This window comes from Pelodiscus sinensis, chromosome 22 (genome assembly GCF_052426305.1).
Source record: "Pelodiscus sinensis isolate ZL-2025 chromosome 22, ASM5242630v1, whole genome shotgun sequence".
Taxonomy (NCBI): domain Eukaryota; kingdom Metazoa; phylum Chordata; order Testudines; family Trionychidae; genus Pelodiscus; species Pelodiscus sinensis.
In genome coordinates this window covers 10,358,492-10,385,288 of record NC_143073.1, presented here as the reverse complement: position 1 = coordinate 10,385,288, position 26,797 = coordinate 10,358,492, and the positions used below count along the sequence as shown (strand labels likewise).

Sequence of the window (26,797 nt, the reverse complement as noted above, 5' to 3'; positions counted from 1 at the left end):
AAAAGAGGACATGCGGTGGAAGTGATACCCTCTTGTGGAGTACATCATGGGAAGGGGCATATACAGTGGTGAGCCAGGCTTGGAAACAATGCATATGGAGTCTGGTGTCACCACATACGTGGTGGCTACTATATACCTGAGGATTTGAAGGTATGGTGGTGAAAGGACTGAACTGAACTGTAGAGATCAGGGAAGTGAGAATGTCAAATCTGTACTGGGGAGGTATGGCCTTGGTTCTTACAAAGTCTAGATGAGCTCCTATAAATTCTAGAATTTGAGTTGGTTCAAGAATTGAATTTTGAAAGTTGCTCGGTCGACCTAACAGTTGAAACAGGGATATTGCTGCTTGTATCATGCTTAGTGTGTTGTGGTATGTAGTGCCCTTGATTAAACAATCATCGAGATTGGGGGAAATGATTACCCCCTGACAACAAAGACATACTACAATTACTGCAATTACTGCTGGAAAAAAACTTGGGGGTCTGTAGATAGGCCAAAGGGCAGCACCTGATACTGGTAGTATTCAGAGCCCACAGTAAAGCAAAGGAAGCGCCTGTATGCTGGGTGGATCATAATATGGAAGTTCACTTCTTCTAGGTCAAGGGCTGTGAACCAGTCTTTCCTATCTAGTGCAGGAATAATGATGGAGAGAGTGACCATCTTGAACTTGTGATTCCGTATGAAATTTGTTGAGCCTCCTGAGATCAAGTATCGGTCTCCAACCCCTGGTTTTCTTTTGGGTGAGGAAATAAAACCTCTTCTCCAGTAGAGTTAGTACAGGTGACCCCCGACTTGTGATCCAATTGGTTCGTGGGGAAGCGTTGCAAGTTGGGGGCATTGTAACTTGAACCCTAACTGATGATAGGCATCGTGCGCCATCGTAAATGCAGACCGAGGATGTAAGTTGGGAGTTTTCGGCTCTTTCTGCACTTTAAAAAAATAGTTGTAAGTGCAGGGTGGTGGTTGCAACTCAGGTGGTCACAATTCAGGGGTTTCCTGTACTTGTCCTGCTGCTCCAATTTGAAGATGTTGCACCTCTAGATGTAATAGGTGCTTGTGGGAAAGGTTTCTGAAGAGGGAAAGAGTGGAGGGATGGTTTGGTGGATCAAACACTCTGAGTGGATGATCTCCAAGATCCAGTGGTCTGATGTGATATTTTCCTAATAGTGGAAAAAAGGGCGGAGGCGGTGGCCAAAGGGGTGGAGAAAAGATGGTGCGTATCTAGTGCTGGGGATAGGTAATTCAGATCCTCAACTAAATTTTCAAAACTGCTGTTTAACAGTAGATGGTTGACTTGCTGTCACCTGACAGTGTTGAGGTCTGCGACGTTGAGGGCATTGATCTGAGTGGAAGTCAAACGATCTATGCTGCAGTCTGGTATGAGATTCTCGTAGTCTCTGGTATGGAATGTACTGTTTGTGCTAATTCGGTGGAGTGTACATACCAAGTGTCCTAAGCAGGCGAATGAATCCTTCATGGTGTGAAGGACTTCATCTATTTTAGCAGCAAAGCAGTAAGACTTGTAAAAAGGGAGGTACTCCACCTTCATCTGAAGGTCTTTCGGGATTCACCTGAGGACTGAATCCAGGAGGTGCTATCACGGTTGTGTGGGTTGTCATGTTTGTGATATCCATGGCTGCCTGGAGGGCAGTGTGTGATTTGTTTGACCCTCCTATATAATGGCCTGGAACTGTGGCCACTTTTGTTCCAGCAGATGTTCAGTTTGGAATAATTGGCGTGGTCATAGTTAGCCAGAAGAGCTAAGTAATTAGCTACTCAAAGCTGCAGAGTGGCTGACAAGTAAACCTTTTGGCCGAGAAGATTGATGTGCTTGTGGTCCTTGTCTTGTGGGGTGGATGGAAACTGAGATAACATTTTTCTAAGAGGATCATTTTCAGGCGTAACTCTCTATCTCTCCTGGTCCTTGATTTTAATGTTGCTGCAATGAGAGCATTTCTGAGAAATGTGGCTCTCTTCAAGGCATCAAACACAAGAAGAGAGTGTCCATCAGAGACTGGCATAGCATCTCTGCAGTTGTTGCATTTCTCAAAGCTGGGAGAACTGGGCAAGGCAACAGTTGAGATTTCTTCAGGATGCAAAGATTTACTTTCCACTCTTCTTCCTTATATATATATTTTTTTCTCTTTCTCTTCCAAGCTCCAACTGCTGCTGAGGATAATAGAGAAGGAACTAGAGGGGGGGAGCTGTTCTGCACGACAGTCAACAAAAACAAACAGTACCACAAGGCAGCTACTGCGCAAGCATAACTTGACCAGACACTAAGAAAAATCTCCAATCACTGGAGTAAGGACACACAAATACCCACAGGAACAGCACTCAAAGAACACAAGATTTGTCATGTGAATAACTATATATGTTATTGTCATTAATATTATCTATGCCCCCTTTCTGAATTTAGTATTTGACTCTGACCTCCTAAATGTAATTACATTATCTGGACCTTTTGCTGCATGAAGCAGTATTTGTTCTAAATTATTTGTCATTATCTTAACAATCCATCACTCTCATACTATTGGACATCATAAAAAAAAAGGAATGATTAATTTCCATTGTGCCTTAAACAGTTCCATATATAAACTTTCAAAACATACAAATAAATAGTACCCTGCATTTCTTACAGTTTTTCATCTGAGAATCCCAAAACATTTTATAAACTGAAATTAGTTAATTCTCATACCCATCTGGGGTGTGTGTGTGTGTGTGTGTATATATATATATATATATATAGGCACAGAGCAGTGAAGTGACTTGCCCATAGTCATGCAGTGTGTCAGTGACAGATTCAGGAACAGAACCCAGGACTCCCATTCCCATATTCTAACCACTAGGCCATGTATTTGAAGATCAAATTGTAAACACTTGAGTCCCACTGCTTTCCCATGGGAGGTCTTACCTAATTTGGGGTTAGTAGCTTGACTGGATTGCCCTGGCTGCTGCACAGTTAACTGTCCAAGTGTTGTTGGCTGCGTTGAAGTAGGAGTTGTGGAGGTGCTGGGAGTGGACTTACTTTGCTGTTGTGCCTGGGACTGTGGTACAGTGCTCCTGATGGTAAGCGTGGCCGGAATGACCGTAGTGAAAGTGTTGGTAGTGGGTCGGACCGGCATGGTTGTACCTGGTCTCACCTGGGCCATTTGAGAGAAAACCTGAGGAACTCCAACTGTTGGTTTAACAAACTGGGTACCTGGGGCTTAAAAAACAAAACAAAACAAAACACACAACTGTTTAGATCATATATTCCCACCTGATGTGTCAGATACCTAACTGCTTGTTTCCCAACAGCACTGAGCTCCCACAACTCCCGCTAGCTTGAGTGGAGATTATGAACACGTAGCACATTTAGAAATAGTTTCACTTTCCAAGATGAGCAAAATGCAAAAGAAAACAGACAGTGAAAATGATTTTGTTTGAAATTATTCCCTTTTTAATAATTTTGGTTGGGGTTTCCCAAAGCACCACAGTTTTCAATGGGACTCATGCAGCCCCTCATCCTGTAAACTCACACACAAGTGTTTATCTTAACAGCTGTAAGCGAGACTATTCACAGTAGGAAACTATTTGCAGGACCAGGGAAAATCCCACCTCTTCAAGGGCTACTGGAAACAGATTTCAAGATACAGTATTATTAGCTTATGTTCCTTTAGTTGGATAAATGCTAAACAACATGCCCATTTAGTCTGTTTCAATGGATACATTGCTTACCTGGGACTAGGGTAATAGGTCTAACCGTTTGGCCTTGCTGTACGTTCAGAACAATTCCAACCTGATTCATTGTGTTCTGTACAGGCCGGACATTCCTTACTGGAAATCCCTGCATTTAAGAGGCAAAATTATCTTTAACATATTTATCCCAACAAACCAAACCAAGAGATAATTAGTATGCAGTTTATCAATCACAATGGAGCACTTGTTTTTGAATCATCTTTCTAAATTATGTCTTTGCTAGGTATGTTTAGGAGTGCAAGAGACAAATTCAGCAACCACTGCAAATCAGTATTTGGTCAGTTTGAAGTCTTTTTATCGATTTCAGTTGTCATTAGATTGGGCTCTATTTTTTCCATAGTCATAAATCCTATTACTTTACCAGTAGAAATCTGCTCAAAAAGATCTCACCCCAATTCTCCTCCTATTTACCCCAAAAAGGTAAAGGTGCATGAAGAATTTTCACACTGACACTACTAGTCAAAGTCAGTCATATGAAGTAACCAGAGTGACAAACTGGTTAGCAAATTGATGTAAGTATGTAGCAAATTAGTCTTCCAAGCATTTTTATTCTGTTTTCCACAAGGTTTGTTTGTTTATTATTAAAATAGAACTAACAAATGTGGAACTGACTGATTCAAGCACCCAACATTTTTATGCCACTTAGTGGACCACCACCATCCCCCTATGTTGCTTCAAGTACTGATAAAAAGGACTTGAATATAAGCTATGAATATATAATTACTGAAGCATTTAGAAATATATTGTGGAAACATTTAGTCATTTATAGGTACAAAATACAAGTTCAAATAACTTTCAACACCAGTATTCCCTGATCTGTGCAATATATGGAGAACTACTTAAATAAAGCACACAGTAGAAGAGAAAGAAAAAAGAGCAATCATTTTATTTATATACACAAATAAGAACGGAACAATGAAAAAAATCACTTCAAACAAAAAGAAATTTCCTTTCCATATATCATTTATATTTAAATGTTATGTACAAAGAGCAGAATGGAAACAGCTCATTCCATGAAATGGGCCTTTTCTTCAACAACAGTAGAATCTTGACGGTATCAATCTGAAGACAGTTCCTTCTTGTCCAGCGCTAGCAAATAATCTTTTGACTGGAGCATGATGGGCAGGATAATATTAAATTTGATACTAAGTTTAACAACTATTGGATATTTTCTCAGTTGATCAAATTCACAAGACGGATTATCGAGGTGTTGCATATAAAAAATTCTTAAGTTGGAGTCAGATGCCCCGGATCAAAGAAGTGGAAATTAAAGGCATTTTTGTATGTTGTTGCTTGATCTGTAGGCTTTGGTAGATGTGTCCAAACCTTTTCTATGGCCTTCCTTTTCATTATCTACTAAGAACTGTATTTTGAAAAAAAAAATGAGTCAAGTGTAGATTTTAGCACAAGCAAGGTAGACAGAACCACACCACAGAAAGACTATATTCTCCTTCCCTTAAGTCTGTCAAGTGAAGTGACACCTTGGGACATCACCTCTAACAACTCACCTAATTCCAGCTCTGTGCTAGAGATTTGTGTCAGATGGATAAACTCCATCACCATATTAACCCTATCAGGCATATTGTAAATGCAGTGAAGCTACTGAACTCGGAATTCCATTATGCAGAAGTAGATTTGGGGATTCTTTTTCCAAACGCGTCATTCACAATCACAGCATTTTTTGAACTCCAGTGTGAGTGTTGCTTAAGACAGAGCCCTTACCCTCTACAACTTCTGAAAAGACACTTGTATTGACAGTTCTTGGCAAGAGTCCTAGAAGCATCAGTAGTTGCTATCAAGTTCGGAGTGTATGAAAAAAAGTCACAGGTGGTGGTAAAATATATATGAACAGTCAGCAGTAGTGCTTGTCAAAACTTCATCAATACTCACATGGCTACATCTATCAGAACGTAGGATGTCCACTTGATTACTAGCATCTTCCTCCACTTTCTTATTAGCATCATCCTCCAACACTCCCCAGGTCATGGAAAGAGCTTGAAGGCTTTAACAAAATCGCTAACACTATATTTGCCAAGTGCTATTTTTATTGACTCCAGGTCAAACTGTGAATGCATCAGAGTCAATTGAGAAATGATCACATTGTACGAATGTATTCCAACAAAGTGTTGGAAGCCTAAAACTGCAGTCTCTCATCAGATTAGCAGAGTCAATCCGGTGATAAGTAATACCATGCAGCTTCTCATCTGATGTGTCCACACATCTCCAGTTGTACAAACAGAAGGTACAGGTGCTAAATTGGTTTTTATGCTTTCAAGACCCAAGGTATATTGTCCCACTAATTTATTCTTTATTTTTTCAGTTCACATGACAGCAGTCTTGGGAATAAATCCTGTAAGTAAAGTGTGAAAGCCACACCCTTCAACTGTTGGCAGTCATTATGTCATAACTTGTCTATGTTTCTTTTGAACACTGGTCCATCAGAGTCACTTCTGCAGAAAAGTATCAAAATTGGGGAGGGGCTTTTATTTTGGGATTTCCCCAGCTGTTGTGAATACGTCAACAGTTTTCTTGCATTGAAATCCTTTTCTCCATGACTTCTCTAAAAAACAAAATAATTATTTTATTTAGAGCTGCTATGTATACATTAATTTTTAATTGTTATTCTGCTCAAATAGAAAAGGAAAAACAAATGCTAAGTTTTGTATAAAAATGTACCATAAATACTGCTTGTAGTCTGTGTTTCACAACAAACTGAATTACAGTAAATATGGTATTAATGGCCTTTTCTGGCCTAATAAATCACAATTTCAGGAAACATATCAGAACAGCAGTTGAAGAAATAATAAATATGTCCAGCTGAGGGGGAAAATACAGTGAACAAAAAAATTGAATAAACCATATTTAATTAATAATTATTATTTACCTGCATGTTTGGTGAAATCTGAGGGCGCCTTATGCTGTCTGTGAATTGTCTTCTTTTTTGGTTTGCACAGACTACAAACCGCTTCAATAAAGTTCCCATCATCTTCAACAACATCTGAGAAGTAAGTTCTCACTACAAATCGGCAACCCTCTATTTTCATATTCTATTACTGACTGAAGAGATATTTCCAGATTAAATAAGACCAATAATTTTTACAATAATAGGAAATGAAACAGGAAGTATAATCAACGATACAATGACTGGAAGAGGTGGCACTAGATGGAAGTTGTCAAAACAATTGCTCAAGCCCCAATTTCCCAATGTTCCTTCAGCATTAGAGCATGCCCACTGCCTGGTAGACAATTCTTATTCTACCTGCAAGGTATGTAGCTACTGGGCTTGTTTTCTCAATGCAGGATACTGAGAGGTATCAGTGTCTGCCTGCTCTGCCCCCATACTGACTCACCACTTCAATAGGTTGCTCCTGTTGCAACGATCAATCAGAAATGAAAAGAGCAGGGCCACCACCCTCCCTGGCTGTAGAAAAGCAGGATTAATTAATACCTCCACCCCCCAAAAAACCCAAAAACCAAAAGTCCCATGGTAACTGGAATTGAGGATTTAAAGTGCCCCACGAAGACTCACCTGTGTTGTTATGAAGATAGGTTGGCTGCTCACTGGTGAATTAGTAACATGGTTGGCATTCTGCATGACCTGAACAGGTCGTAACACTGGCTGTGTTACCATTGTTCCTAGCCCTGAAGTGGGGTTCTGGGTAAGGATTAGTGGCTGTCCTCCCTGCTGAACAAGAGGGTTGCCAGCTGGAAGAAGAAAAACAAGTGGTTGTCAAATCTGATCTGCTTATTTTTCACCTTACATTTTTCACAGATTCCACAGAGAATAGTTTTAGCCTCCACAATTTAAATTAGTTAATTTATTTAAAAATGTGAAAAATGTAACAAAAAGACCCACCTCTCCTACATATCATTTTACTAGTTTACACATCTTAAGCTGTCCAGGGAATTGAGCATTCAGTTCCACAGGTAGTTTTGAAATATCTCAAAGATGGATTTCACCCGCCCCAAGCATAGTTGTTGAATACTGGTCTGGCAGCATAATGACAACAGAAAAGTCTCTTAGCTGACAAGAAGATAATTCCTCTGGCATGCAGTAAGTAAGCAAACTGATGCAATACCTCTCACAAGCCCCAGTGAAAAAGGTCTGCCAGGAGAACCACAACGCACACAAGAGGAGGTTACTTACTTCGAAAGCAACTGACATTCTTCGAGGTGAGCGTCCCTGTGGGTGCTCCACATTAGGTCAGTGCACCACCACCGAGTCATTAGAGATTTTAGAGGAGTGTCCCCGAGGCCATGCACTCCTAGGTGGCAGGCATTGCGCATGCACGAGGCCCCATTCCCCTCAGTTCCTTCTCTACCCTGGAACGATGTCAGTGAGGAGGCCAGAATTCCGACGTAGAAGGGAGGAAAGGGAAGGTTGTGGAGCTCCCAAGGGGACACTCATCTCGAAGCATGTCAATTACTGTCGAGGTGAGTAACGCCCTCTTCTTTGATAGATGTCCCTGTGGTTGTTCCATATTAGGTGACTACAAAGCTATTCTGAACTAGGGAGGTGGGACTTTGGATCTGGCAGAAAAGCAATGGAAAGAACTGCCGTAGCAAATTTCAGGTTGGAGAGAGGTCCCTGTGTAAGTGCGTAGTGCTTTGCAAAAGTGTGGTCCAAGGACCAAGTAGTAGCTGCACAAATGTCTCTCATGGGTAATCTGAGCGCTACTGAGGCAGACATAGATCAGTTGAAGTGTGCCTTTATATTGTCAGGAGGGACCACTTGTGACTGGAAGTAACAGAGCTTAATACAGTCCAAAATCCAGTGGGAGAGACTCTGTGATGAGAAGGCCTGTCACTTACTGTGGTTCACTATCAACATGAACAGTCTCAGAGATGCTGGAAAAGATCTGGTTCGTTGCAGATAGAAAGAGAGCGCTCTGCGCAGGTCAAGGGTGTACACTGTCATCTTAAAGAAGTTGGCATGTGGTTTGGGAAAAAAAGGTAGGAAGGTGTATTGTCTGATTAAGGTACACTCATCCTTCCACCTCAGAGAGGAATTTGGAGTGGATGAGTAGAATGACCTTGTCTTTAAAAAACATGGTGTATGGGGGATCCACCATTACGGCCACGATCTCTCCCACCCATCTCACCAAGGTAATGGCTAAGAGAAAGATGGTCTTCATGGATAAATGCAAGAGAGAGGTGGTGGCCATTGGTTCAAAGGGTGGCCAAGTTAAAGTGTTCAGTATGAGATGCAGAACCCATGGTTGTGTTGGCGGAGTGATATCAGGATAAAGTCTTGAAGACCCTTTAGAAACCTCTTAGTGAGTGGGTGTGCAAATATCAACAAGTCGTCTATCTTAAGGTAACAGCAGCAAGATGGATTTTAATGGAACTGATTGCAAGGCTCACTTGTTTAACGTGCAGCAGATAATCTAGAATGACAGGTAAGGAGGATGCTGAGGGTGCTACCTGGTAGCGTACGCACCATGCAGAGAATCTTTTCCATTTTTGAAGGTAACTCTTATGGGTGTCCTGCGCCCTACTGTGTAGAAGGACTGTTTGCACTTGCTGTGAGCAAGTCAGTTCTAGCTCAAAGAACCATCTAGGAGCCACGCCTTCAGGTATAATGAATCAAAGTTTGACTGGGTGGCAAGGGGTCCTGGGGGAAGATGATGATCCTGGCTCTGTGGTAAATGGATCAGTGGCACCCAGAACATCCTCAATTAGAAAGGGAAACCATGGTTGACATGGCCATGATGAAGCTATAAGAATTAGGTTTTTTTGGTCTCTCCTTGCCTTGTGAACCACCTTGTTCAACAGGGATACGGAAGGAAACGCGAATAGGCGGTGGGATGACCAACAGATGAAAAAGGTGTCTCCCATTGAGCCTTTGCTGATGCCTGCCCTGGAGCAGAATAGGTGACATTTTTTTGTTGGATTATGTGGCAAACAGATCTATGGTGGAGTGACCTCACTGTCAGAAAAATGTGACAATATGAATGGGTTTATTTGCCACTCCTACTCAGTCAGGAGGGCTCTGCTGAGTGCATCTGCCATCATGATCAAGGTGCCCGGAAGGTGTACCACGGTAATATTTATGCTTTTGAGGCATAATATTTGAGGCACCAGTTCCAAAGCATTACGGCTTCTGTGCAAAGTGCTTGAGATTGGGCCCTGCTCTGATGGTTTATGTAAAACATTGCCGCGACATTGTCTATGTACAGTCTGACATGATTGTTGATGATGAATGGGAGGACCTTCATGCAAGCATTTCTGACTGCACGAAGTTCTAGGATGTTTATGTGTAGGTTCTTGTTGCTGCTGGAACACAGACCCTGGGCTGTGTGATGTTATAGGTGAGTGCCCCATCATCCTAAGAGACGCATCTGTCATCATGGAAATGGACAGTTCTGATGGATGGAAATGGACTCCAGAACAAAGGTTGTGTGGATTTGTCCACCATTGCAGGGATTTCTTTACCAGTATTGGGAGGACTAGGGATTTGGATACTGGGTGTATATTAGGTTTGTAGACCTGTCCCAGCCATCCCTGTAAACATCTCATATGGAAGTGAGCATTGCTGAGAACAAAATTGCATGCCATCGTGTGCCCCAGAAGCTGAAGAAATTCATGTGTAGTTGTTCGGGGGCTGGATTGCAAGGTGTTTACCAAGGCCACAATTTTTTTTGAAATAATCCATAGGGAGGGATGCGGTGGCCCTTGTTGAATCGAGGCATGCTCCTATAAATTGGTTCTTTTGTGTGGGAGAAAATGTTGATTTGGCTTTGTTTATCTGCAGGCCAAGGTGTTAGAATAAGTATCTAGTGATTGACAGTGAGCAGCAGGAGTCATAGTGTGAGTGCACTTTGAGAAAGCGGTGGTCCAGATAAGGAAATATGATGACACTTTGCTTCCTCAGGTATGCTGGGGCAACCGCCAGAACTTTTTAGAAGACCCTCGGGGCCATAGAAAGTCCAAAGGGAAGTACTTTGTATTGGTAGTGTTTTGAACCTACAACAAATTAGAAAATGTGTATGAGTTGGATGGCTCGAGATAGGAAATCTTGCAAGTCAAGGGACAAAGACCAATCGTCCTGTTCCAACATTACCATCTTGAATTTCTGTTTCTGAACAAATTTGTTGAGTGCTTACAGGTCTAAGATGGGTCTCCAACCTCACAACCATTTTTCTGTCAGGAAGTAATGCACGTAAAACCCTTTCCCCCTAAATTGCGCAGGGATTGGTTCAATCGCCCCTATGTGCAAAAGGTGTTCTACCTCTTGTTGAAGCAGATTCTCATGAGAGTGGTGCTTGAAGAGGGACTGGGATGGGGGATCGAAATGGGGTAGAGATAAGAAGGGAATAAGATAGCCTTTTTCAATTATCTGGAGGACCCATCTGTCAGAGGTTATATCCTGCCAGTTGTTAAAGAATGGTAGCAGACAGTGATGGGAAAGTTTAGCTTGAGAAGGTAGCGTTGGAATAGGTGAAAGACTCTCACGACCCTCGACTTACTATTCAAATTTGCTTATTACATTGATGTGACTGTTGCGAGTTGGTAGAGGGAAGGTGTTGTCATTGGTTCTTGCCTCTGCGTTCTGTTGATGTTGGTCTGTCTGTTGTAATTTTGAGTATACGGAGGGTATCAAGGTCTAGGGTAGGACTGATACCTGTATTGTCTCCTTCTAGGTGCCAGGTTGTGGATCCCTAAAGAACGAAGGAAGCATTGCTCTGGAATCCGTCATAAAATGAAGACTTTCATTGGCATTGGTTGAAAACAGCTTCTGGCCATCAAGTGGAAGATCTTCCACCATAGACTGGATTTCTCTTGGAAAGGGAGTGGAGTTAAACCATGAAGCCCTTCTCATGACTACTGCTGTTGCTGTAGATTGTGCAGCCGAATCAACAGCATCTAATGCAGCCTGCAGGGCTGTTCTGACAATCGTGTGACCCTCTGATAGCACTTTGCACTGTTGTCTTTTTTTTGTCAGGAATGTCCATAATAAAGTCATTGAGTTTGGTGTAATTTCTGCAGTCATATTTACATAATAAAGTAGCATAATTGGAAATATGAAATTGTAAGGTGGAATACATGTAAACTTTATGTCTGAATAAATCAAGCCTCTTGCTATCACGGTCCAGTGGGGTGGACTGGAATTGTTGTTGCTTGGGTTTCTGCTGTGCAGCTTCCATCATGAGAGAGTTAGGTACTGAGTTAGTGAAAAGAAACTCAGAGCCCTTGGGTAGAATGTGGTACTTCTTGTCTGCTCTCTTAGAGATAAAAGTGGTTGATGCAGGGGTTTGCCACACCATCTTTGCAGGCTCCATTACTGCTGGGTTAATTGGCAATGCTATTTAAGAGGGTGTTACTGAGTGCAATATGTCCATTAATTCATGTTGGTTTTCGACAACCTCTTGGAGGGGAACATTTAATTCAGCAGCCACACATTGAAAAAGGTCTTGAGAATGTGCAAGGTCATCTGAGGTAGTTGAAGGTGGAGGCACAGCCACTTCCTCTGCTGGATGGGTCCATTTGCTGTGCTTGCTTCGTAGGTGGGGACTGTGGTAAAGTGAAATATTCCACGGGATGTCATTTCTAGCCATAGTGGTGTTTTTGGAAAGGTTACCAGTTGTTTAAATATTGCCAATGCGGGTATGGCATGGGCGGAGGTACCCAGGGACTGCCATACCATGGAGGCATTTTCCCATATTTAGAATATAATCTGGAAGCGTAAATAGACTGATCTCGGGGGTGGGGGAAAGATTTCTGAAGAAAACCCCACATGAAGGTCATCTTCAGATTCGGATGAAAATCTTTCTTAAGATAATGTCATTTGTGATGTTAACATAGCAGAAGAATGATCAGGACCGGGAAATGGTGAATTGAACACGGAAGAGAAGAATAAGTCTATGTTGCATATATTGCTGAGCTGGTGTTGACGGTGCCATAGTAGGAAGCACTGGTGCTATTTGAGGCTCTGGATTATGCTCTGGATTATGCTGAGCAGACTAGAGAGGCACTAGGCATCTCTATGGCGGAGGTGCCAGGTGGCATGGCAGACGCCGCACTCTTATGCTGCATCTGCAAGGTGGTTTCAGTGCCAGATGTTATCGCAGCTGATCATAGAATCATAGAATAATAGGACTGGAAGGGACCTCAAGAGGTCATCGAGTCCAGCCCCCCGCCCTCAAGGTAGGACCAAGCTCCACCTACACCATCCCTGACAGATGTCTATCTAACCTGTTCTTAAATATCTCCAGAGAGGGAGATTCCACCACCTCCCTTGGCAATTTATTCCAATATTTGACCACCCTCACAGTTAGGAATTTTTTCCTAATGTCCAATCTAAACCTCCCTTGCTGCACTTTAAGCCCATTACTCCTTGTCCTGTCCTCAGAAACCAAGAGGAACAAATTTTCTCCTTCCTCCTTGTGACACCCTTTTAGATATTTGAAAACCGCTATCATGTCCCCCCTTAATCTTCTTTTTTCCAAACTAAACAAGCCCAGTTCATGAAGCCTGGCTTCATAGGTCATGTTCTCTAGACCTTTAATCATTCTTGTCGCTCTTCTCTGTACCCTTTCCAATTTCTCCACATCTTTCTTGAAATGTGGCGCCCAGAACTGGACACAGTACTCCAGCTGAGGCCTAACTAGTGCAGAGTAGAGCGGTAGAATGACTTCACGAGTTTTGCTTACAACACACCTGTTGATACAACCTAGATGAGGCAGGCAACTTAAAGCTTGACACCCCAGAACGGGGGTTTGAGCATCCCACTTTGCTAGCTGTGTTATCTGCTTTGCAGATGCCCAGAGCATCGTAAGCACTTAGGTGTGGTACCACCGCCACTCTCAGAACCAGCTGTAAGGGAGATGGCCACTTCGGGGCCGACATCTCCCAAGGCAAGGATGAGGCTCACTTTTTGGTGGTTTTTTTGGCCTCTGCAATGTTTGTGCTTCTCAGGCTATTGTCCTGGGTCTGAGGCGAGTCTGAGTGAGTTTTCAAGTACAACTAACTTGAGATGCAGGTCTCTGTCCCATCACACCCACGATTTCAGTTTTGCACAATGTGAGCATTTTTGAGAAACATGCTGCAACAGATACATTGTGCGTATCTATCCAAGATGGGGATAGGATCTTTGCAGGTAGAACAGCACTTAACACCCGATGAGCTGGACATAGCGCTGAACAACTATCTAACTTCAGGAAGGGGGTAAAACTAGAGAGAAAAAAAAACCTGGTTCTAAAATGGAATTAGTATCTAAAGGGGGAGGGAGCACTGCTGAGTTTTGTCTCCAGCCAGAGGTGGTAGAGACGGAACTGGGGGGGGGGGGGGGGGTTCCCTTGTGCATGTGCGATGTCTGCCACCTAGGAGAGCGTGGCTGCAGACGCGGGCATGTGCAGCCCCAGGAACACTGCTCTAAAATCTCTGATCAAAGGCTCAGCGGCAGCACATCAACCTAATGTGGAGCACCCACAGGGACATCTCGAAGAAGAAGAACCATAGAAATTCTGGGTAGCACGGACAACCACAGACAGTCAAAGATGGCAGCCACAATCATGCTGATGGCTTCACTTCCCTGTAAATAACCCAGGCCTTGGGATGGCACAAAGGTAACTTAATGCTACCTCAGCTGCTCTTCTTGTTCCTGGACTTTGCCTGCATGCTCTATACTAATGTTTCTTAAACTGTGTAGAGTTCAAAATGGCCACCCTTAAAGGAGCAGGTAATTTTTTTTTTTTTTTTGCTCAATAACTCTCCCCCGCCCCCCCTTTTTTAAGTCAATAACTTTTCCCAGCCCTCCACCCTTTTTTTTTGCTCAACAAAAAATCCTTGGTGTTCCTCATTAAAAAAAAAATAGTTTGGTGTTCCTCGATCTTAAAAAAATTAACACATACTGCTCTACACATCTAAAAGGCATACTACACAATCTCACTTTCAGCCTAAATATATAAAAAAAAATGAGCATATTTGGATCACACTAGAGTCATGAGAATATCCTAAAATAAACTCTTTCTTTTTTTCAATTAAAGGATGGTAAGTTTTTGATCTAGTCTACAGGCAGGAATTAAGGCTGTGAAAGAACAGTACACCATGTGTCCTTTGAATTCAATATCCTGATATTACATGGTATATAAAATATTCCATCACTATCCCTTTGATTTCAAAGTTATTTTTTACCTAATGGGTCTCCATAAGACAATGCTATTGCCTGTTACTATTATATGCAGTGCTGGTTTTTCTACTATAGTTAAGAGTTGCCTAATACCATTTTCAGTTGCAGTTAATTTTGCAAGATTTTGACTGTCCAGGTTAACCTTTTCAATGACAGGTATCTGTCTCAGACTGAATTTTCTTAAGAGAGTTTCAACATAAAATGGTTCACAATTTCAGAAAATGAGATTAACGGGAGATATGTTGTTCCATTCTATTAGAAAAACTCTTACAGTGTGTTGTTAAGAAGTTCTAGCACTAGGTTACCTCCAGGTTACCTCTGTATTTGCCAGAGTGATGCCCTGGTGCTGAAGTTGTGCCTTTTTGCTACTCCCAGTTAAAAAAAAAAGAAAAAAAAAGAGGAAACTACTTGACTGCACAAAATAAATGAGGTGAGGAGGAACAAGGAAGTGAGGGGAAGACAGGCACGGGCTCAGGGACATGGGATAGGGGGCTAGAAGCCAGGGAGAACTCTACCAGACTGGGAAAAGGATGTGCAAGTGGAAGATGGAGCGAAAAGGTCTGAAACATACTCTGCTAAAGAATCTAGAATAGAACTCAGGATTCTTGAGTCCTGTCATCCCTCTGTTGCTATTAAACAGCAGTGAAATTCCCTGTCAAAATGTGCATTTCATTATTCTCTAGGTGGGCATAAGTCCTGTTAATCAAGTCTATGCTATAGAACTAAAGATAGGGATGTTAGCAGCTAGCCAGAAAACCGTTTTAACCGATAAAGCTATTACTCATCGGTCCTGGTTAACCACAACCACATGCCCCTTCTTCCCCTGCGTGCTGTGCATTTAAAACTCAGACTGGCAGGCTGAGTCAGTCCCAGCCCGCCATAAATGAAGAGCACACAAGGGAGCTGTCTGCCAGTCCATGCTGCTGCCTCAGATAGAGGTAGCAGTGCAGAGCGGCAGGCTGGAGTTGGTGCCCGCGGAGAGCTGGTTTAAAAAACCGTCTCCCACCTGCCACTCTGCGCAGCTGGCTCTGCATCAGACTGGCTACTGCCTGCCACTCAGTACAGAGACAGCAGTGTGGGGTGGCAGGGGGCTGGGAGCACACTGGCAGCTAGCCCCACTCCTGGGAGTCATTGAATAATTGTGTAACCGCTTATAATTGGTGCAGTTACACGATTATTAAATCAAACGATTTCTAACATCCCTACCTAAAGGTGCCAGTTTTGTAATGAAATTTATGTCTTTCAGTTTATTTGTTTTGTTTTAAGCTTGGGGAGTTTTATTTAAAAAAAAAAAAAAGCTGTGTTAGAAGAACATTATGATTGCAAAGTTCAACATGTAAAATTTAGGTAATGTCCAATTAAGGTTCCACTAGCAACTTTAATTCACTCCCCTTGTGCATATACATTATGATACAGACTTTAATTACATGATCACACAATATATTTTCCACAGAATCTCTGCCTCATTCAGAGCACAGACTAAAAGATACCCTGGGAATGAATCAAGGTTGTATAACAAATGAGGATGTGTTATCTATAGAAGTCAGCCTCATGTGTTGCAGAATTTGGAAGGTGTGTAGAGAATGAAGCAAGAGACAAATAAAAGCAAGGGATTATTGTGCGTATGGCAATTGAATGTCACCCTAGAAAACTAGGTCTATCCATGGCTCTCCCACATAATTCCTATCCCATACTGGGTACGTCACTTAACCCACAAACTTTTCACAGGTACACACTGGGTCTTCCTCATTTTCTGGGTGCCTACTTCAGAACACTTGAAACCTGATCTGAAGAAGGGTTGAGAGCTCATAACTGCAACTGAAATCAATGGAGCTATGCTTTGAACATATAAACTGTTACAAAAATACTAAGTACTCTGAATAAAAATCAAGCCTGTATCATCTCAGGTTGGACCCCCAAAATGAGTGGAGCATTTGACAATTTTGGCAATCTCTGTCTCACATCCTCACTTATTAAATGGGGAATAATACCATCTTACCTGACAGGGCTATCACAAAGATGAAATTCATTCACTAAATGTTTATGAACCACTCAGATACCACAGTGAAACATGTCCAAGAAAACCCCATGAGGAAATTTACAATACTGTATTCAGGATTTAAATCTGTGTGCAATAAAAAAGGCATAGGAGGTCACACATTAAATGATAAAGATAAAAAGAAGTATTGCATAGCTACCCATTCGGTCAGCAGCGTTGTTCCTGTGCACTGATTGAGGCAGGGGTCCTGCAGAGAAAACAGTATGTGATCATGTAATTAAAGACTGCATAAAATTGCCAAATTAAGATTGTACAAGTTAGAAATCTCCAACAAGAGGCCACGACTACAACCCAGAAACAAAAGAAGTTTGCTGGAATCTCTTTTTAATGAGCATTTCATATAGTACCACTGGTAATTCAGTAAGAAGTGTTATTCTTCAAATTAATACTGAACTAACATTAGCAGATCTGTGCTCGAGGATATGTTATCTTTCAGAAGAGTTATAAAACCAAGGTCCTGAAATCTCATGGTCATTAAAGATTCCATGGCAACATTTGCACAAGAAGAAGAGTTAATAGCAAGTAGTATCTTAACCAAAATCCAACTAGAATAAAATGTTACATACCCTACAATAACTGTGGTTCTTCAAGAAGTTTTGTACACAAAGATTCTGCTTTTCATGTGTGCATAGCTAAACCATACAAGACAGGATTATTTTTATCAGTAGTGTTAGTTGGAGCTGTGCCTGTTCCTGGCACATGGGCTTTTACACACACACCCCACCCCCAAGGGCATAAACATAAGAACGGCCATACTGGGTCAGATCAAATGTCCATCTAGCCCAGTATCCTGTCTGCCAACAGTGGCCAATGCCAGGTGCCCCAGAGAGAGGAAACCAAACAGGTAATGATTAAGTGATCTCTCTCCTGCCATCCATCTCTAGCTCTGAGAAACAGGGACACCATTTCTTACCCATCGTGGCTAACAGCCATTAATGGACCTAACCTCCATTAATTTATCTAGCTTTTTTTTAAACCCTTGTATAGTCCTAGCCTTCACAATCTCCTCAGGCAAGGAGTCCCACAGGTTGACTGTGTGTTGTGTGAAGAAGAACTTCCTTTTATTTGTTTTAAACCTGCTGCCCATTAATTACATTTAGTGGCCCCTAGTTCTTATATTATGGGAACAAAAAAGGAACACACAAAAACCAATTGGAGAACATTTCTGCTTGCCTACCCACACTCTGACAGACCTGCAGGTGGCGGTCCTGTCACAAGACAGCTCTTCAAGCCAAATCCACAGGAAAAACTTGGAATTACAGTACATACACAAATTCAATTCACATGCTAATGGACTCAATCTAGATATAGGCTGGTGGGGACTCTACCACTGAAGGTGCTAACAGCTTTCTCAGCGGTATCCTTCCTGTCTCAGAAATCTATCTATTGACTTTGATCTTTATCTGCTTAGGTTTAAGTACCCATTATCCAGATTCTTAATGATGCCCTGTTCCCCCCCCACACCCACCCTCTTTCCTTTCTCTTCCCCTCTCCTATTTATTTCATATCCTCTACTCGTAACTCTGGTCATCTGAAGAAGTGGGCTATGCCCATGAAAGCTCATGATACCATCTATATGTTTTAGCAAAATGCAGGACAATGTAGCACTTTAAAGACTAACAAGATGGTTTATTAGATGATGAGCTTTCATGGGCCAGACCCACTTCCTCAGATCAAATAGTGGAAGAAAATAGTCACAACCATATATACCAAAGGATACAATTAAAAAAAATGAACACATATGAAAAGGACAAATCACATTTCAGAACAGGAGGGGAATGCAAGGGGGGGAAGGAAGGAAGGTAAGTGTCTGTGAATTGATGATATTAGAGGTGGGGAGAGTGGGATGTTTGTGAGCTAATGGTATTAGAGGTGATAATTGGGGAAGCTATCTTGGTAATGGGTAAGATAGTTTGAGTGTTTGTCCATTCCTTCTTGGAGAGTGTCGAATTTTAACATGAATGACAGTTCAGAGGATTCCCTTTCAAGTGCAGATGTAAAAGGACTTTGTAGCAGAATGCAAGTGGTTAAGTCATTGAGAGAGTGTCCTTTCTGGTTAAAATGGCAAGAAACTGTTTTTTCTTTGTGATCTTGTCTGATATCTGTTTTGTGGGCATTAATCCTTTGGCGAAGTGTCTGAGATGTTTGTCCAATGTACATAGCAGACAGACACTATATGTTTTGTTAGTCTATAAAGTGCTACCAGAACATTTGTTGTTTTTTTCTGTAACAAACTAACTCGGCTACCCCCTGTAACTTTTCCTTATTCACTTTCTCCACACCACTCATGATTTTATAGGCCTCTATCATATCCCCCCTTAGTCTCCTCTATTTTAAGATGAAAAGTCCTAATCTCTTTAATCTCTCTTCATATGGGACCCGTTTCAAACCCCTAATCATTTTAGTTGCCCTTTTCTGAAGTTTTTTGGGATAAGGAGACCACAGCTGTACCCAGTATTCAAGATGTGGGCATACCATGGATTTATATAAAGGCAATAAGATATTCTCTCTCCCTTTTTTTAATGATTCCTAACATCCTGTTTGCTTTTTTGACTGCCCCTTAACACTGTGTGGACGTCTTCAGAGAACTATCAACAATGACTCCAAAATCTCTTTCCTGATTAGTTGTAGCTAAATTAGCCCCCCCATCATATTGTATGTATAGTTGGGGTTATTTTTTCCAATGTGCATTACTTTACCTTTATCCACATTAAACTTCATTTGCCATTTTGTTGACCAATCACTTAGTTTGGTGAGATCTTTTTGAAGTTCTTCACAGTCTGCTTTGGTTTTAACTATCTTGAGCAGTTCAGTATGGTCTGCAAACTTTGCCACCTCACTGCTAACCCCTTTCTCCAGATCATTAATGAATACGTTGAACAGGATTGGTCCTAGGACTGACCCTTGGGGAACACCACTAGTTACCCCTCTCCAGTCTGAATATTTACCATTTATTCCTACCCTTTGTTTCCTATCTTTTAATCAGTTCTTAATCCATGAAAGGATCTTCCCTCTTATCCCATGACAACTTAATGTACGTAAGAGCCTTTGGTGAGGGACCTTGTCAAAGGCTTTCTGGAAATCTAAGTACACTGTATCTACTGGATGGATCCCGCTTGTCCACATGTTTGTTGACTCCTTCAAAGAACTCTAATAGATTAGTAAGACATGATTTCCCTTTACAGAAACCATGTTGACTTTTGCCCAATGAATTATGTTCTTCTATGTGCCTGACAATTTTATTCTTTACTATTGTTTCAACTAATTTGCCCGGTACTGACGTTAGACTTACTGGTCTGTAATTGCCGGGATTGCCTTTAGAGCCCTTTTTAAATATTGGCATCACATTAGCTATCTTCCAGTCATTGGATACATAAGCTGATTTAAAGGACAGGTTACAAACCATAGTAAATAGTTCCGCAATTTCACATTTCAGGAACTATTAACTATTGTTTGTAACCTATCCTTTAAATCAGCTTCTGTACCCAAAAGGTAAAGTGAACCCAATTATCCCTGAGTTCTTTCACCAATAGAGAATCCCAAAAAAACAGGTCTTCGTATAAGTGGGCGAGGGTTCGTCATGGAATCTGTGTGGACAATACATCTCGAAGAACCGTTTATACAGAGGAAATAACCATTCTCACTTCAAGTGATTGCCCAGACAGATTTTATTCTTGGTGATTAAAAGGCAGTATAGATGTCCCATTGCTTTAAGGTGCATATTAGGAGTCCTACTTAAATAAATAAATGCAGAACAGCCCTACGAAACCAGCATCTAATCTGGAAGGTTTTACTAGGGAACAGTGTCATGTAAGTGTGTGCACTGAATACCATGTTAGCTGCTACAAATTTTAGATACAGAGCAGAGGTTGCTTGAGCACTAATGGAATGAGCTCTCACCTTGCTAAATCTTAATATATCCATTGGCAACTGCAAACATGCTTAAGTAACCTCTAAGAGGATACAATTATCCTTCATTTCTATCAGCAAAAGTCACAAATAGTTTGGGCATGAGCTGAGTTCTAAGTAAAAAGACAGTGCCCGTACTACAAGTATGTAAAGTTTAACAGCCACTTGGGCTTAGTGAGCTTTGGAAAAGAAAACTAGGAGGTGAATGGATTGGTTTTCATGGAACTGAGATAAATTTGGACAGAAACTTGGGTGAGGTCTAAGAGAGAAAATGCATTATGAAATAACATACAAGGAAGACCAGTCACAAATACCTGAGTTGCCTCTACCCTTTGAGTTGATGTAATGGCAACCAAAAATGCAATCCTCATTGACAAGTAGTGCAATTGCTAAGGGCTCAAACTGGAGACCAACAACCCCACTAATATAATAAAGTTCATCTTTACTATAAAACTCTTCCCAATGATTAATATTTGGCTATACAGAAACTGGTCCCTGAACCCTACTTCAAGCTTGCCCCATGGCTGCGGTGGAGGCTGACAGCTCCTTTAATTTTGCTGCAGCTATGAGGCTGGAAAAGTGGTCAGCCGCTGCCACAGCTGTAAAGCTGAAGGAGCAGTCAGTCCTCCATTCCCCTTTACGGCAGCAGGACTCTTTCACTATAATGAACCCCTGACTATAATCAATAAATGGCTTGGATCCCCTGATGGGTTCATTATAGCAAGGGTGGCTCATGTACAAGTGGGGATGTCAACATGTAGATGACTGCACACTAGGGATCTTAAATATTGGTTAATTGAATAGAGTAACCTCATGAATTCTTATTGGTTAGTCGACTATTCAATAGTCCCTGGGGGCGGGGCCAGCAGCAGCATGAGGTGCCAAAAGGGAGCTAGTCCACAAGGGGAGCAAGTTTAAAAACCAGTTCCTCTTGCAGACCAGATGCTTGTCACCCGGTGCTGCTGCTTCTAATAAAGAGGCAGCAATGCAGGGTGGCAGCAGCCCCTATCTGGGGGGAAGGGGTCTGAGCTCCCAAACCACGCGTGAACCAGAACTGAGCTAGGCTGCCTGCCTGCCCAGCTCCTAATACACTTTAAATGCAGAGCCACAGTGGAGGTAGATCCCACAGTGGGGATAGGACCTGGTATGAGCCAGAACTGAGCTGGGCTACTGGCCAGCCTGCTAAAAAAATTTACTGGTTGTGAGGAGGAGGGAAATGTGTGTAGTCTAAAGCAAAAGCTTTTAGGTTAATGCTAATCAGTTAATCAACTACACTATTACATCCCTACTGCATGCAGCCTGGGCTTTTAGGTTACTACTGTCAACTTCGCACATCCTCCTCCCCCCCCACCCCCCATCTCTGTATTAGAGGCAACAAGGGAGGGGGAAAAGGGAGCCAGGGCCCGCCTATCTCCACACTGCTGCTTCTGATCGAAAGGCAGCAGCGCAGAGGGTGAGGGGGGCAGGTGGAAGCCGATACACTCTAGGAGACAGCTTTTAAGCCACCTTTCCATGTGTTCCAGCTCCGCAGACCCACCTGCACCCCCCCCCTTGCTGCTTCCTACAGAAACAACGGGTGGGTGGAGGGGCAGGATAGACAGCTTAAAAGCCAGTTCCCCTCAGCATCCGCTCTGTGCAGCACCCCTCGCTGCTGCCTCTATCAGAGACAACAGTGTGGAGGCAGGGGAGGCTCTGTGGCAGCAGTCCCTGTCCACAGGGGGTCCAAGCTCCCCGTGGACAGAGGCTGCTCCAGCTCCCCCTACAGACAGAAGCTTCTGCTGTGGAGCAGCCTCTGTTCACGGAGAGCACAAGAGCCCTGCAGACAGGGGCTGCTGCCACCCCACGCTGCTGACTCTGTACCAGAGGCTGCAGGGTGGCAGGCGGGAGCCAGTCTGCGCAGGTAGCTAGTTCTTAAAGAGGCTCCCCTCATGGACCAGCTCCTGCCTGCCACCCTGCACTGCTGCCTCTGATAGAGAGGCAGCAGCAAGGGGTGTCAACGGGCTCCCCAGGAATGGGACTGGGAGCACAGTGGCTGCCAGCCCTGCCCCACAAGGGCTATCAAATAGTCATGTAACCACTACATTTTGATGCGGTTACACGACTTTTCAATTACACGCTATCTAATACGCCTATTAACCAGAATCCAGTGGTGTTCCTCTGACCATTTAGCAGCCTGCCTGTTGAAGTAAGGGAATTAAGGTCCAGCCTTTCTCCTTTCATACACCATCAAAATCTTGATAAATGTCCTTGAACATAAAAAAAACCCATCAGACTACACTATTCATCCTCAGCAATGTGCATAAAAAATGCTACCTTGTGGAAACCCAAGACTGTGGGGCAAAAGAGAATCATTTATAATATTATCTGTCTGTTCCTTAGCACCTCCAAGGTCCTCTGTGGCCAGCTGTAATATGGATAGCATAGTGCTATATGAAAGAGTGCTATATGGCTCTAGGATAACTGCTTACTCTTTGGGGTTGGAATATATATGCCTGAAGAGTGTAGTCACCGTTGAATTCGTCAAGAACTAGAATATCCAAATTTATGCTTTCTTTTCAGATCAATTCAGTGGTACATCTGGGTTTCTGCCATATATTTTATCAGGTCTTGGAATACCTTAGACTTAATCAACTGAGGCCAACATGGGCGAATTCACTGCCTTATCTAGGGAAGATGAAGACTTTGCAAGAGTGTTCACTGAGTATGTGTGAGTGTGGGGGTGCCAAGCAAGAGTCTAATGTGTGTGGACAATCACTCAAAGGAAATTATAATCTGTCTATCTAAATTCCCCTTGTAGTTTTAACTGGATATAGTATTCTCTCTCACACTGTTATATCATGTTGCTGTATCTTGCCAATCTGTTGACATGTATTAAAGATGGACAAAATATTCCCTTATGCTATTTCAATATCTTCAATGTGTAAAGCACCTTGTGTCTTAGGTGAAAAGTACTACAGGAATATAAATTGTATTTTTATTTGACAGTGAAGTTACTGAGTCAAAACTGTCAATCTAATGTGGAAGATAGATACCTACCATATTTTCAAAAAAGTATTGCTATATTAAAAAAAAAAAAAGGAAAACACCATTCAAAGCTGGCAGACAAATACTGGACCTTCTAGCTATTTATGTAAACACCAAGAATTATTTAGGGTTTTGCACAGTGGTATAAGTAGGAATAACTGAAGGAAATAAAGACAGTGAACATGTGGACTGCATACCAATTTAAAAGATGTTTTTTATGAAAACTCCCCAAGAAAAGTGATAGAAGCCTGCAATTACTTCAAATATTTAAAACAGAACAGTAGGGAAAAATTCTGCTCCATCAGGGAAATGAACTAGGTGAATCAACAAATATTGCCAGCTTTAGCTTCTGCAATTCTGTTATTTGATTCATGGACACACAAAATTACTGCTGTCCACTCCATTAAGTCCTTCTCCTTCTGAAAGAGAAGTAGTCTACATCTAAAGCCGTACTGATATAGCTGTGTCATTGTAAGATTGATCATGTTGCTGCTCTATGCTGACAGAAAGGAGCTCTCCCACCGACACAGTGCTGTGCACATTATCACGTATGCCAACAAAACCTATGTCACTTAGGGGTGCGTGACTGACATTAGTTTAGGTCTTTTACTAGACCTGCTAAGTCAAACACTGGACAATCGATTTCTGAAGTATTGATTTCCAAGTAAGTGTAGATAAAGCCTTAATGGACTCTTGCAATTCTAAGTTTAAAGTCTTTTTAATGAGTCTTTAAAATGCAACAAAACAACCTATGAATGTAAAAAACCTAAATGCTGAAAGCTGGAATGGTTCCAAACATAGCTTGTTTCTTAAGCCTTCAGTATAGTCTGAAGTTTAAAACAGGATTTGACCCTCACAATTACTGGGCCAGTAGGTACTGCAGGGATTGTAGAGGTGACAGGTGTCCCTATGGCATTGTGCCACTTCAGTCCCTGCTGGCAGCAAGCCTAAAGGGATTCCCCTGTGAGTCAAAGTTACATAGGAAGAGATGGCATCAGCTCAAACAACACCACTGCTCTCAAAACAAAAACAAAACAAAAAAAAAAAAAGTCCACGTTCACAACCAAAGAATTTTATTCTTATTGGTCTGAAAAGCTGATCAGCCATGTTTTGCACTGTTGTACCAGTGTAATCCACCTTATATTAATAGAGAAGTATCACAGCAACCAAAAGGAGAATGTAGCCTAATGGATGTAAACTAATGGGTTCTAGAGAGATATAGAATATAGTCAAGTTGCTATAGCTCCGTTCATATCAAGGGATTGTAAAGCATTTAAACAGATATTAGTATCAACAACAACAAAAAAAACACCATCAGAACAACCAAAAAACTAAGTTTAGTAGCAATTTAGGTTGTGAAAGGACACATTCCATCCATTCAAAATCTTAAAATAATGGAAATAAGTTAAGATTTGTGCATTCCTTTCCACTTTCATATTGCCTATAGCCAGGGCTTGACAAACCCCGGTGAGAGCTACTCGCCAGCCCCGCACATGCGCGAAGCACCGGTAAATGGGGTGCACGGAGCGACCGGCTGAAATCTACTCGCCATGGGCGAGTAAATTCAGCGGTTTGTCGAGCCCTGCCTATAGCACTCAATAATGCTCTCCAACACTCCACAAGACTTTTACTTCCATCTCAAAAAGATACCAAAAACAATATATAAACCAACTTCATCAAACTCACACTCCAGCACAAAACCATGACAATGACCTTATATATTTCCATATCAGAACATCTGATTGTTATACATTCCATGCATTTGGGAACCTGTTAAGCTCCCCACCATGATTCTTTAGAGTATTTCCATCTCACACAGTTCTTTAGTTAAAAGACACTGTTTCAGAATTCTGTAGTGACCATCTTACTTTTTAGGACAAATGCTGGCCAAAAAATTTTGTAAGTCCTCAAATTCACTCTTTAGTGCATCCAGTGTTGACTATAGGTCCCAAAACATCTTCCCCACCCCTGTTGTAGGAGTCTTGACCCAACAAGGAGTATGGGGAGGGAACTGAGAATCGCAAGGTTATTGTAGGAGGTGATACTGCTAATAGGGATATTAGATATTGCTTAATTCAATAATCATGTAAATGCACCAAATCTTAACGGTTACGTGATTATTCAATGGTAGATATAATAGTATATAATAATATATATAGTAGATATCTGTATCTATATAGTAGATATCTGAAACTAAACCATAAAGGTTACTGATTGATTTCTATATCAATCAGTAACCCTTAAGCTTTAGTTTTTAGCATGTAACAAGCATGACAGTACCACAGGGATTTGTTTTGTTTTTTTGTGATTGGAAGATGCCTTAAATCAATCTCCCCTTATCATTAAAACTACTAATTATTTATCATGAAGATGCTATATAGTAATTATTAAATATATATGGTATTTTTTCAATTACTACTTCAAACTTATAGCACCTGGCCTGTTCCCTGCACATATGATCAATTTTTCTATAAAAGCTTGGTATTAGATTATTTTTCAGTAGATTTTGTTGAGCACTGAATAAGAAAAATCTCACATTTATACAGCCCCTTTAATCCAAAAGGATCCTAACACTTTTTATTAAGTAATGCATTGAAATACAAACTATACAGAGAAATCATTTTAGCCACTTCTAAAATTAAACAAAGCAGCTGCTTACATGCATATTCAGACAATTTCAGGTTAGGAAGTGAAGAATACCATTATCCAACTGAAACAGCTTGAAAAGTTCGAGGAAACGGTATTATTCAAATTTGGCTAATGTGGTCACTAAAGAGCCAGTGTTGGTTTTTGCAAGAGTAGACACATTAAACTAGGGCAAGTGGTCAAGACTTTTTATACCATGTTTGAAAGACTGTATCACTCGCAACAGCAGTTTTCTTTAACATGCTGTGGCACTGGATTCAATACTGAATTAGAGAAAAGAGAAGCAT

The 26,797-nt window shown here is 41.7% G+C and overlaps 1 protein-coding gene across 4 annotated transcripts in view; it reads right to left on the bottom strand.

Moving 5' to 3' along the window:
- Window positions 1-26,797, bottom strand: part of POGZ (pogo transposable element derived with ZNF domain) — a 73,769-nt gene that overhangs the window by 29,427 nt on the left and 17,545 nt on the right. For 3 of the 4 annotated variants that reach the window (XM_075907458.2, XM_075907459.2, XM_014568971.4), the window contains 4 exons: window positions 17,071-17,118; window positions 7,271-7,446; window positions 3,721-3,829; window positions 2,915-3,208 (listed from right to left, as the gene is read on the bottom strand). In XM_075907458.2, coding sequence (XP_075763573.1) covers window positions 2,915-3,208; window positions 3,721-3,829; window positions 7,271-7,446; window positions 17,071-17,118 — 627 coding nt within the window. The remainder of the gene's footprint in view (window positions 1-2,914; window positions 3,209-3,720; window positions 3,830-7,270; window positions 7,447-17,070; window positions 17,119-26,797) is intronic. The other variant, XM_006113947.5, reaches the window with a different exon arrangement.